The sequence below is a fragment of the Ipomoea nil genome, unplaced genomic scaffold, assembly GCF_001879475.1.
Source record: "Ipomoea nil cultivar Tokyo-kokei standard unplaced genomic scaffold, Asagao_1.1 scaffold1596, whole genome shotgun sequence".
Classification (NCBI taxonomy): domain Eukaryota; kingdom Viridiplantae; phylum Streptophyta; class Magnoliopsida; order Solanales; family Convolvulaceae; genus Ipomoea; species Ipomoea nil.
In genome coordinates, this window is record NW_017618024.1 from 197,971 (window position 1) to 210,161 (window position 12,191).

The 12,191-nt window shown below is 38.1% G+C and overlaps 2 protein-coding genes across 2 annotated transcripts; one reads left to right on the forward strand and one right to left on the reverse strand.

The window, feature by feature from the left end:
- Nucleotides 1–714: 714 nt before the first annotated feature.
- LOC109190948 lies at nucleotides 715–3,133 on the forward strand. Its single transcript, XM_019341546.1, has 3 exons — nucleotides 715–796; nucleotides 905–1,280; nucleotides 2,249–3,133. Exons 2-3 carry the CDS (start codon nucleotides 1,061–1,063, stop codon nucleotides 3,031–3,033), a joined length of 1,005 nt encoding a protein of 334 aa, XP_019197091.1. The 5' UTR covers nucleotides 715–796; nucleotides 905–1,060; the 3' UTR covers nucleotides 3,034–3,133.
- Nucleotides 3,134–5,509: 2,376 nt separating this feature from the next.
- On the reverse strand, nucleotides 5,510–11,716 carry LOC109190978. Its single transcript, XM_019341574.1, has 5 exons — nucleotides 11,153–11,716; nucleotides 9,404–10,273; nucleotides 7,665–8,120; nucleotides 6,859–7,048; nucleotides 5,510–6,769 (listed from the first exon to the last, which is right to left on the reverse strand). Exons 1-5 carry the CDS (start codon nucleotides 11,714–11,716, stop codon nucleotides 5,832–5,834), a joined length of 3,018 nt encoding a protein of 1,005 aa, XP_019197119.1. The 3' UTR covers nucleotides 5,510–5,831.
- Nucleotides 11,717–12,191: the final 475 nt, after the last annotated feature.

The following is a 12,191-nucleotide window of genomic DNA, read 5'->3' on the forward strand; positions in this document are numbered from 1 at the left end:
AGTTCGGAGCATTCGGTTGCAGCGTCGGTGGCCGAAGGTTAGGGTAGAAGAAATTAACATAAATTAAAGTGAAGAAGGATGGAAAGAAAGGGAAAAATTAGTGGGGAGTGAAGTCCACGTAGGTCCAACACAACCGGAAGATTGGTGGATTCACCGGAGAATAAAGTAAAGAAATAATGAATTTATATGATATAGGGCGAAAAATAAAAGGAATCCTCATAATAAAATTATGCCCCCGTATATCTTTTTTCTCCCCCTCTTTATATAGTGGTAAGACTAAAAACACCTTGTGCATTAGATGGCATGTAGTGATTTTCCCATATATAGGAGGTCATGAGATCGAGCCTCAGTGGATGCGTTGTTGACTCTTTGTGTTTCGATGGGTTGAGAAAGTATAAGTATGTTTGAACAGATACTACAATGTAATAGAGTCAGTAGTATCCAAAAAAAATTCACGATAATTCAAGGAGTCAGCCCACTTTGAATATAATCCCTATTGGCAAGTAAATCTTGAAAATAGGAGTGAGTGCATTTATATAATCAACATTAATTATATATAGGGACACTATCATTTCATGTCAACAAATTGCCTTTATGAAGTTATGTAACTGGCTTGGCTTTTTCTTTAAAAAAAAAAAAAAGTTATGTTTTGCATATATGATAGCAAAAACATGAAATTAAAAGAGTACGTTTTTGTGCTAGTATATGTTTTTGTGTATGTGAAGCAACTTGGTTGACTCTCCCAAACTTGATGGCAAAAAAAAAAGCCATACACGTGGAAACCTCAAACCTGCAGGTTCCATTTTCCAAACATTGCGGAACACTCAATTAACATCTTCAATAGCTATAGCATGATGCATGCATGTCTAAAGTCTTACGTACGCTAAGGGAAACGAATCTGCAGGCTTTAATTTGCTTCAATGCCAACTTACAACACCCTAAGGGCTAAGGCCTCTCATCTATCATCTATATAAGGGCCTGTAAATCTTGGTGATATATAGCCACACACCACAAAAGCTTAGCTTTCATCTTTTCTTCATCAATTTGAAGCGATCCAATAATGGGTCTCCGACGAGTTTCAGCGACCACCATTGGCGTTGTCCTCCTCTTCTTTATTATCGTGGCGGAAGGGGCAACCCCTAAGGCTTATGTTCCTAAACCAAAGACGGTGTCTTGCAAGAACAAGTATTATCCTGACTGCATCCACCAGAAGCATACATGCCCCACCGATTGTCCTTACACCTGTGAGGTTGATTGTGTCACTTGCAGCCCTGTTTGCAGTAAGTATACATACATACATACATACAACTCTAATATTTATTACTATATATATATATATATATATATATATATAGAGAGAGAGAGAGAGGCAGGCTGGTAAATAGAGAATGTGCAAACAAACATGAGCAATCTACTCCAAGGTCTTCACCACCATCCAGATATGCTTGGAGTAGATTGTGTTCACCCATTCAGTAAATTATGTGCACTCATGCTTATTTGTACTATACGTTCTCACCTAAAAAAATGTTCTCATATGATCTTGCAAACTATTGAAGGAATACATAGCAACTAGAAACTATTCCAATCCCGCCAAAGAATGCACCGCAACTACTATCTGGAGGATGCACAGATGTTTGGTGCATTCGTGTGTAGTTGTTAGGTGTGGTCATATGGTCAATTATAGGTCATTAGATTAGATAGATCCAATTAATCATATTAATCAAGATTTTTTCAGTATTTTCGCGCACATTCTCCTACGCAGTGAACTGCAAGGGTAAACTTGTCATAAGACACCGGAATAGGGAAAATCACATTGTTGTGTGTTTTATTACACTATTGGTGCATATTGTCAACACTTTTAGTGTATTCGGGAACCTGGCCGCTATAAATGGCCACTGTAATTACCATAACACGGAAATACACCATTGGTATGTTTCACTGTGGTGTGTTTTATTACACTATTGGTGTATGTTGTCAACACTGTTGGTGTATTCTGGAACCCGCCCGCTATAAATGGTCATTGTAATTACCATAACACCCCCACTTACCAAAACGCGCGAAAATCCTCAGAATTACCATTGCCGTTAGATTAAACTGATTCAACGACATAGATATGACCACACCTAATAACATGACCACATATGAGCGTTTATATATATATATATATATATATATATATATATATATATATATATATATATATTATGAGCTTATAAATCTGTTATTTACGTTGTATGTACGTGTTCAGACTGCAATAAACCAGGAGCGGTGTGCCAAGACCCACGATTCATCGGCGGCGATGGGATCACCTTCTACTTCCACGGCAAGAAAGACCGCGACTTCTGCATCGTCACCGATCCCAATCTCCACATCAACGCCCACTTCATCGGAAAACGTAACCCCACCATGAAGCGGGACTTCACATGGGTCCAATCCCTCGGAATCCTCTTCGACCACCACCAGCTCTTCATCGGCGCCAAGAACACCCCCACCTGGAACGACGCAGACGACCGCCTCCACCTAGCCTTCAACGGCCACCCAGTCTTCCTCGCCGAGGGCGAAGGCGCCAGGTGGGAACCCGCCGGAGCTCCGGGAGTGTCTATCACGAGAACCGGCGACGCCAACGCCGTGGTGATTGCCGTGGAGGGGAACTTCCGGATCAAAGCCAGAGTGGTGCCCATCACGGAGGAGGAATCGCGGGTCCATAACTATGGGATCACCGGAGAAGACTGTTTCGCGCATTTGGATCTGAGCTTCAAGTTCGAGTCGCTGAGCGGGGAGGTGAATGGGGTTCTGGGACAGACTTATGGGAGGAAGTACGAGAGCCGGGTGAAGATGGGAGTGGCGATGCCGGTTCTGGGTGGAGACAAACAGTTTTTCTCTTCGGGTATCTTTTTGACGGATTGCGGCGTTTCAAGATTCACCGGAAGGAATGAAGGTGAAAGTACTGATGATCAGAACAATATCATCGAGTATGCCAGCTTAGAATGTGCAAGTGGAATTCATGGCAGGGGAGTTGTCTGCAAGAGATAAATATATAAATAATTATATTGCATCTCTCTCTCTATATATATATATGTGTGTTGTGGAAAATAATTAGGTCGGATCGGAAGTGATGTGTGATCTGGCCTCGTGTTGTTTTTAATTTTCTTGTGTTGGGCATTCAAAATAAAATGCATATATGATGCTTCAATTCAATTCTCCATGGCGCATATGTTGAGTTTTTAATTAAGGGATTAAAAACCAAACACTAGCTTATACAAGACTTGATTATAAGGAACCTAAGACTAAGTTTGTAATTTTCGAGTCTCAAGTTCCGTCTAGAAGACCCAAAGACAACCTAAAATATGTAAATTTGAAAAGGGAAGGACAATATTGTGCAGATTTGTTACCCTACTATTTTGTCATTTTTGTGATGAAAACTACTAGAGCAACTACCTTCTTTTGAAAACAAGGTAGTTGTTTTTACTTCTTTTGCTTTTTATGTATATGTGTAGCGTATGAATATGTATTTAAAGTTGAAATGTAACGATACAAATATATGTGGGTCTATTTTTAATTTGAGTCCTCGGGTTTTCTGTAGTGCGATGAAGAGATCGATATATTGTACGTTCAAAACGGATAATGGGTGAATGAGAAATTGATTCTCAAAGTAGACTCATTTGTGTTGGAAAATAGGGGTGGAAAGGGAAAATTATGTTGTGCATCCGTATGCACCCTGCATGGTGCATACGGATGCAAAAACGACGTCGTTTTGCATAAAACGCTTGTCCTACTTAAAAAAAAAAAAAAAAAAAAAAATCAGTTTCGATTCCCAGCAACAACATTATGTTAATTCATTTTGGATTTTTTAGTTATGAAATTCTGGAAGTGTAGTTATGCAATTCTGGAAGTGTAGTTATGCAATTCTGGATGTGTAGTTATGGAATTTTGGAGGAAGTGTAGTTATGCAATTCTGGATGTGTAGTTATGCAATTCTGGAGGAAGTGTAGTTATGCAATTCTGGAAGAAGTGTAGTTATGCAATTCTGGATGTATAGTTATGAAATTATGGATGTGTAGTGAAATTATGAATGTGTAGTTATGCAATTCTAAATTTTTTTTTTTTTAAGTTAGATGCCAAAACGACGTCGTTTTTGCATCTGTGTGCATACGGATGCACAACATAACGCTCCGGTTGAAAGACTTGTAAAAAACACTGGCCCACATTGTAAAAAAAAAAAGGAAGGAATTTGCACCACTATATATAAGAGCCTTTTTGAAGGATATTAAATTGTATGAAGGATATAAAGGTTCTTTCTTGCGCACTAACCAATTTCGTTCTTGTGCTTGTTACTTTTCCATAAATAAGGCAAGTCGTATGATTTTGTGACATTCTCTCTCAAGTACAATTTTTGGACAGATCGAACCTACTGCTAATCATGGCTAGAAGAAATCCCAAATTCCTGCTAAACAGAGCTACTTTGATCCATATCAACACAACATATTCAACCCGCTGAAGCCTAGGCATTAACACCAATGAAATTGAAGACTTCCAGCAGATGCCATTGCATAAAATGGACATTAGCTGGAAAAGGTCCCCAAAGTACCAGAAGTGTCCAAAGATTAAATGTATGAGATGGCTGAAGGCAAAAATGATAGTTTAGAAGTAAATATGAAATTGTCACTAACTTTACTCAAAACTTCAAGTTATTTACTTATTGAATATCTCATAAAAGCAACTTGACAAAATTTGACATTTTCTTATATTTCAAAAGTTTTAGTTTGATACCCTTGTTGCTTAGTAAGGAAAATATGAAATTTTTAGGATAGTATGTTTTAGAAGACTCTGATTAAGTGTTTCATTCTTTGTACTGAGTCTCAAGTTTCTTATAAGAGACCTAGGTTCTAACGAGTCATACGAGGGTTATTGAAATGCTTTTGGAATTGAGTAACCTTGAAATAGGAGATTAGAAAGTGGAAAATAATTTCAATATAAGAATGAGAATAAGAGATAAATTTTCTATTTTACCCCTCCAATAATAGAATGTTTTTGGATTTTCTGTCCGGTTGAGACAGAAATCTAATGTTGAGGACCAAGCGTACCACTTCACTCATAACTTAGGGGTAAAAAATAGATACGTTTATAACTAAACGACAAAGTTATCAATATAGGTATAACTCAAGAATCAAATATATCATTTTCCCTTTAATGTTTATTGATAAATAGGTAAAATTATTACTTTCTTTTTTTTAATGATGAAAAAAATCTACAATCACTACTTGAAATTGTACATTACACAATGCATTATATAGAAAATGTGTGGCCAATTCGGCCAAGAGAGTATTAATAGATTTGCACACACACACACACATATATATGCTGGTAATAAATTTGAATAGATTTTGTAACAATACACAAGGCCAATCTTTACATTGGAAAAAAAAAAAAAAAAAAAAAAAAAAAAAAAAAAAACAAATAATAACAAATGAATATAGGGCTGAATAAGGAAACTTGCACAAGAACCCTAACGCTGGCAACAACAGGTACATAAAATATAGGCAAAACTGATATATAACCTATAAACATCTGGAAGCATGGGAGACAACTAATCTTTCACCTAGCTGATATATTTTCTTGAGAAAAAAGCATTAAGACAATCAAGGATAGCGTGATCTTTGAAAAATTACTAGGCCAGAATGAATAACTAGGATTTGAATTACTATACAGTAAACCGCCATTACTTAACTGAGGAGCAAGAGGAGCATCCGGGGGTCAGTTCTCTACACACAATTGCAAGCTGCTATATGGAACACTTGCAGAAGATCCGTTCGTTCTTCCACTAAGACCAACTACAATTTTTTGGGCAAATTGTAAGTCTTCTTGAGGAACTTTGTAGCAGCTTCATCGTTTCTGTAACATAAGACACGCAAAAGGGTGTTGGGTTCAGTCGGGTTCCACTGACCTGAAGTTGGTGGCAAGGGAAGCCTGGACTTAGCAGAGGACCCATATGCCTCTAGAGTCAGTCGCCTAAAACGCTCTATGAGACTCTCTGTATCTGTCCGGTAGAGTGGAAGGACATCCCTTACTGTTGTTGAATACTTGTTTATGATGTCGGTTGGCAATCCGTCTCCATTCGCCCAAAATAGATCCTTTAGAGATTTGAAATCATCCTCTATTATTTGGGAGTCCTGCCTAGTGAATGCACGGCATGGCCCTCCAGCAAGTAAAACCAACAAGAAACCATCAAAGGAAGCTTTCATTATATCAGCAATAATCCGTGTATGTACTCTTTCATTAACGGTGTTTGATATGATTGTGAGGTTTTGCTCAAGCTCCTGGAGGAAAGATTCAACCCTCGAAGAAGAGGGCTCCCCAACATATAGACCATCCCATAGGACATGACTTAGATCACGAAAGACAATCTTATATGCCATTGCCTCACTGAGTTGTTGTATTGCCTCAACACAAGCAGCTGGTGTAATCTCAAACTTTTTACCCAGACCATTCGAGATGTCCTCTATATGAGCAGATTCCGAGTTTCTCAAAAGTGTGATAATCCTCTTTTCAAGAACTTCCAACTCTGTTCGGATTTTTTGTAAAGTATTTATACGCACTACTAACTGTGGCATCGCAAAGGAACTATCTCCATTCATTGTTGCAACCTGAGAGTTCCTCTTTTGTGTATTATTTATTGACTTGTCTTTCTTCTTCCACACACCTTGGAACTTTGTCCCCGTGGTACACCTAGTTAATGCTGGCATAGTTGGAATATATGTGTTTCTTGATCCTATATGTGAAACCACCAATAATGATTAGTAGAGGTCCTAGATATGACGGTTCATCACTATATATGTATTATAGGAACAGAAAAATTACCACAGCCAGATTTTGTCTTGGTTACATAGTACTGAAGACATCTATCAAGTCCAGCCATCAAGTCGGGAAGAAGTGCTGGATGCATTGGTATTGGCAGTTGAAAGAATGCATCCATTGTTTCATCCATACTCCGCAGGAGTTCAATAGCAGAAGGAGCATATCCTTCTTCATTAGCTCGAGGATTCCAAACCTATAAAATGCAAAAAGCAAGATCAGATAACAAAACAGTATAACACAAATTGTACAATGAATAAAAACAAATTAACAGGGGAAAAAGGTGTAAGCTCAACAATAACATGGACAAAATGAAATCAAAGATTTATGATAAGTTAAGATTAAGTTCAGAAAATTGGCCTGATTTCAGACAGTGCTTATATTTGACTGTCTAACAAGTCTTTCCCAGACCATTATTATTTTTATGTTATATTTCATCAAACAATTTCAAAAATTTATGTAATATACACATATACTTGATAAGTTTTAACAGAAGAATGATTTGTAAGCCTCAAATGATATTCACAGTTGAAGCATATACACCTTTGAGAGTGTAGCCTCTGTTATGCTTATTACACACACACACACACACACACACACAAAAGGACATACTGGCACAAGTATCAACTAAAATTGGAGATTGGGGATAAAGTTTGTTTTTTTATCCTCTCCAAAACCTCCCCCCCCCCCCCCCCCCCCCCTCCTCCCAAACAATGATACAGCAAATTAATGTCATTACCACCAAAAGCTCACACCAGCTACCAACATGACAATTTTCCCTATAGACAGAACAATTAGGGTTGAGTATATACCTCTTGTTGAAGACTTCTGTCAACCCATTCCTTCAGCCTGTCTGTTCTCATCTTAATCCAATCTTTCACCATGTTGGCTATTATACCTTCAGCTTCAAAAGGTGGCATCTCACGAATGATGGCCTTTCCACCATCATCACTGTCCACTGAATCCTCAACTGCAATCTGCACAAGATCTTTCTCCAACTTATCTGCAGCTCTCAATACTTGTACAGCATCTGGTGTCAACTCCGTTATACCCGAAACAAATTGCTTCAGCTCATTCCCATAACAGACATGAAGGGTGGCAACAGCCACACCTGCAGCAAAGGGATGCCATCTCTTGAGGATGGGACTAAATACCTCCTTCTCTTTAGTAGCCAGCTCACCGACATCCTTTGCAAGGATAGCAAGGACAGGGAGAGGATTTAGCTGGTTTCTTGATGATCTTCTGTTTGAATCTGCCTTCTCCATCCTCTGTATATTTACATAATAAAAAATGATCTCTGTTCAAAATTTCAACTAACATAGAACAAAGAGAAGAATAACAAGGGAAGCAACATTTCACACAATTGTATACAGGGAGCAGCTTTCATTGCACATGATTATTTTCCATCGTATTCACAAACGTGTTTAGAAACACAAAATCAATTACACTAGAACCTAGCTCAAGTACGTATGCACTGTTGAACACTGACAACACTTCCATTGGATTTTTGTATTACACGTTACAGTTGTGATAGTAGAGGTGGCCACGGGCCGGTTCAAGGTCGAACCAGCCGTGAATCGGCCCGGAAAAAGCGGGCCTGGGCTTCACCGGGCTTAGCCCAAGCCTGAACCGGCTTATAGAGGGCTGGTTCAGGTCTTATTAAAAAAGCCGGGAACCCAGCTCGAAACCAGCCCAAGCCCAGGCCCAGGCACGGCCCAGGTCCCTAACCAGCCGGGCACAGCCCAGGTCCCTAACCAGCCCAAGCACGACCCAGGCCCGGGTCTAGGCCCGGACAAAATCTAGCATGGACTTTATAAATTATAATACACTTTATAATATTTATAAGTTATCAAATAATATTACAAGTCTTATAAAAAATTTTAATAGTACAAGTTCAAATGTTATTAAAGTCGTATAAATTTTAAATTTTGTAGAAAATTATATTAATTTTTTATTTTGAGATTAATGGTTAAAATATTATTTTAAACAAAAATATTAACTTTGAAAAAGTGAGCGTGTGTATATATATATATATATATATATATATATATATATATATATATATATATTAATTAGCATTATTATATCAAAAGGTTGGAGTAGTTTAAGTGGTAAGAACATTCGTTGTTAATCATGAGGTCAATGGTTTAAATTTCATTTCAAACAAAAAATAAAAAAAGAAACAATTTATAAATATGTTATATAAAAATAAATAAAAAAATTCTGGGCCAAGCCCGGGACCAGCCAAGGTTATCAGTGCTAACCTAGGCCCAGGCCCGGGATTTGGCCACCTCTAGTACATTAGTGATATAATAGAAATTAAAAGTTTTTACATCAAATGTTTTAGTCCATTTTTTTACTGTTTATAAATTGGCAGTCAAAGACCTTCATGTATGAATCTTATGCACATGGTTCGCATCTGGTTGCAATATAGAACTGTTGTTTTCTTATGAACTGTCTCAATTTCGCTGAAGGTACCCCACTCCATCATTAAAAACAATAAATAAATAAAGTTATTTTATAAAAGGGTCAAGCAGACAAAATAGCTTACCTGAGCAAAAGCAGTGCGAAGCGATGACCTAATATAAGTATCAATTCTGCTGCGAGCTACATCAACTTCCCCCTTTCGCCTACGTCGATACTCATTAGATATGTCCTCAACTAAAATTTTAGCTGCTGATACACCAATAGAAACAATGGTTTGCATTGATTCAATATTTCCACCATCAAAAGTCTCATGATATGCAAGGAGTCTTTTCTCAGCCCAACCCAACATTGCAGTTAGTGTAGAACTCAAGACCTTAGAATATGCGGGATCCTTAGTTGCTTTTGCATCTTTAGCAACTTCAGCTAACTGACCATCAGCAGCATCTAGTAGATCATTTTCACCTTGTCCAGTGGCTACAAAGCGGTTGAATAGGACCCATGTAAAGCAAACATTATGAAGCATTTGGTTTAAGCCAAGGATCCCCCATGTCTTCTTTATGAGTTCCATAAGTTCATCAACTTCCTCTATAATAGATGTTTCGTCATTGACATCAAAAATGGCTTCTAGGAGAATCTCATAGAGCCTAAGGTTTAATGGGAAACCATCTGCCCAATGGTTTGACTCCAGGACAGATCCACCAGATGATCTGCTAGCAAGAGCCATTACAGCAGTTCGAAGGACTTGCATTGACTCATTGTTTCTCCCAGTCTCCATTGGCCTGTTTAATGCAGCTTGAATGATTTGTTTCAGTCGTTGTGCAGCAGGATTTGACTTATCAAGTGGCATGTGAGGATGTAAAAGAAGTCCAGCCTCTAGAATCTTTAAATTTCTCTTCTGCCACATTTCATATTCAGCTTGATCAGTAAAATCTGAAGATTTGAACTGTTGCAACAGCTCAAGCGGGAGAACTGTTGACTCCATTCTTCTTCCAACCTATGCCAGGTAAAATATAAAATTATAAATCAAAAGTGAAAACACTTATTCCAATTCGTGTCAAACACAACATGATTTTTTTCTTCTTTGATGAATAGCAGATATACAAAATGACGTCCATCAGAACTGGCAACCTGCTAATAAAATCTTGTCTTCTTCTAAAGAGTATATTTAAGATCATGAAAGTCCATATCATGTGAGAGTAGTTCATAGTAAACTCAAAGAGAATAATTAATTATATTCTCATTCATGAGACAACAGGACAAGAATGGCAAGACCAAACAAGTGAAAAGAATAATATCACTAAAAAACAATAATTGACAAATGTTAATTCCTAACCGTGTAGCTAGAAAACACCTCAAAGGACACAAACTAAGCAAGTTAATCAAAACATCTTAAATCAAGCAAGGTGAAACGTCAATCCTAGAATACAGGAAAATCATTTCAGTTCCCCATTTGTCCAGACTTGTCAAAGCATAAAACCTTCCATTAAAAGGTTATCATAAACATTTAAACAAATACAACATGATCAGGCTCGGTTACAAAATCTATGAAAATCAAGTAGCGACTTTGGACATACAGTGACAACGAATAATGGAAGGAGGCTTTTGAGATTAGATCTAGGGTTAGTACGCAACAAAATGTTCCAATTTGTTTGCAGAAGATACAAAAGAAGTTCATCATTCAAAGTTTAATTTACAGTACATTAAAATGCTAGAGGGATTACATCGGAAAGATTTAGTTTCACTGGAAATACTATAATACACGTTGACTAGAAATCGAAGACAATAGTGATTAGTGAACCATCCCTATGCTCGAAATTCAAAACCTTCATGTGCGTATAACTACAGATATAAACAGCAAGTTGAATTGACTGACCTGACTAGCAGAAATCCTCAGCAAACCTCTCCTAATCCTCGAATCAACGGTCTCGGAGACCCTCATCTGAACCCTCATTAGCTCACCTATAGTCATAGGCTTCTTAGGCTTCCCCCCAGAGCCCGGACTACCGTCGGCCCGCTTCGAGACTGAACTAGAGCTGGATCGGAGGCCCAGGGCTTTCTTCATTTTGGAAGCGGCAGTGGAAGTGAGAGATCTCTGCATCGACGGAGAGGATGAGGAGGAATTGGAGTTGGACGACGGCGACGGCGAGGGAGATCCGTCCGCAGAGGAGGGAATGTAGGTGAGGGCCTTGCCGGTGGAGGTGCGACATGCTGCAACGAAGATCTCGTAGGCAGTCTCACGGATGTCAGTGGCGGTGAGCGTCGGAGTTAGGTCGCCGAATGGGGATGGGAGCGGCGACAGGGCGGAGCTGGTGGTGGTGGTGCCGGAGAAGCGGGAACTGGCGGAGGATATAATGGCGGCGGCGGCCGCCGATGCTGTGGAAGAGAAGGAGTCTCTCTTAGAATGCCCAAACGTTCGATCTCTGAAGAGAGACGCCATTGGAGAGAGAGAGAGGAGTTACTCTTTCTATGTGGTCGAAGAAAGTAGATGAACTGAGAAAAGGAAAGTGTACCTTCTGCATTTGTTATTTTCTTTTATTTATTTATTTCTTTATTTATTTTTATCCTTTTCATTCTTACATGCCCAGTAATTTTTTTTCTCTAAAATCTAAAAATTCAACGTGACAGTAGACTACGGAGTATTTAAATTTTGAAGGCCCCACTTTGATATATTCTTGCTAGAAAAATGTTATTTCTTGAGGAAAAATAATTAGCCTTCAAGAAACTATAGCCTTAGAATATTGATTCTATCTCCAATTATGTTATGTTATTATTTTATTTTTTATAAACTGTTTAGTGCAGTTTTACTATAAAAGTATTATATTTATAATATAAAGTATTATATATAAAGCTTTAAGTAATAATTATATATGCATTTATGTTATGTTATTACCTTATTTCCTGCAAATTGTCTA

Coding starts and splice junctions, on each gene's coding strand:
- LOC109190978 (XM_019341574.1), bottom strand. CDS start 11,716: ATGGCGTCTCTCTTCAGAGATCGAACGTTTGGGCATTCTAAGAGAGAC. Junction 10,274..11,152: donor TGAGGATTTCTGCTAGTCAG/GTCAGTCAATTC, acceptor TACCTGGCATAG/GTTGGAAGAAGAATGGAGTC. Junction 8,121..9,403: donor TTCGCACTGCTTTTGCTCAG/GTAAGCTATTTT, acceptor GTAAATATACAG/AGGATGGAGAAGGCAGATTC.
- LOC109190948 (XM_019341546.1), top strand. CDS start 1,061: ATGGGTCTCCGACGAGTTTCAGCGACCACCATTGGCGTTGTCCTCCTC. Junction 1,281..2,248: donor CACTTGCAGCCCTGTTTGCA/GTAAGTATACAT, acceptor GTACGTGTTCAG/ACTGCAATAAACCAGGAGCG.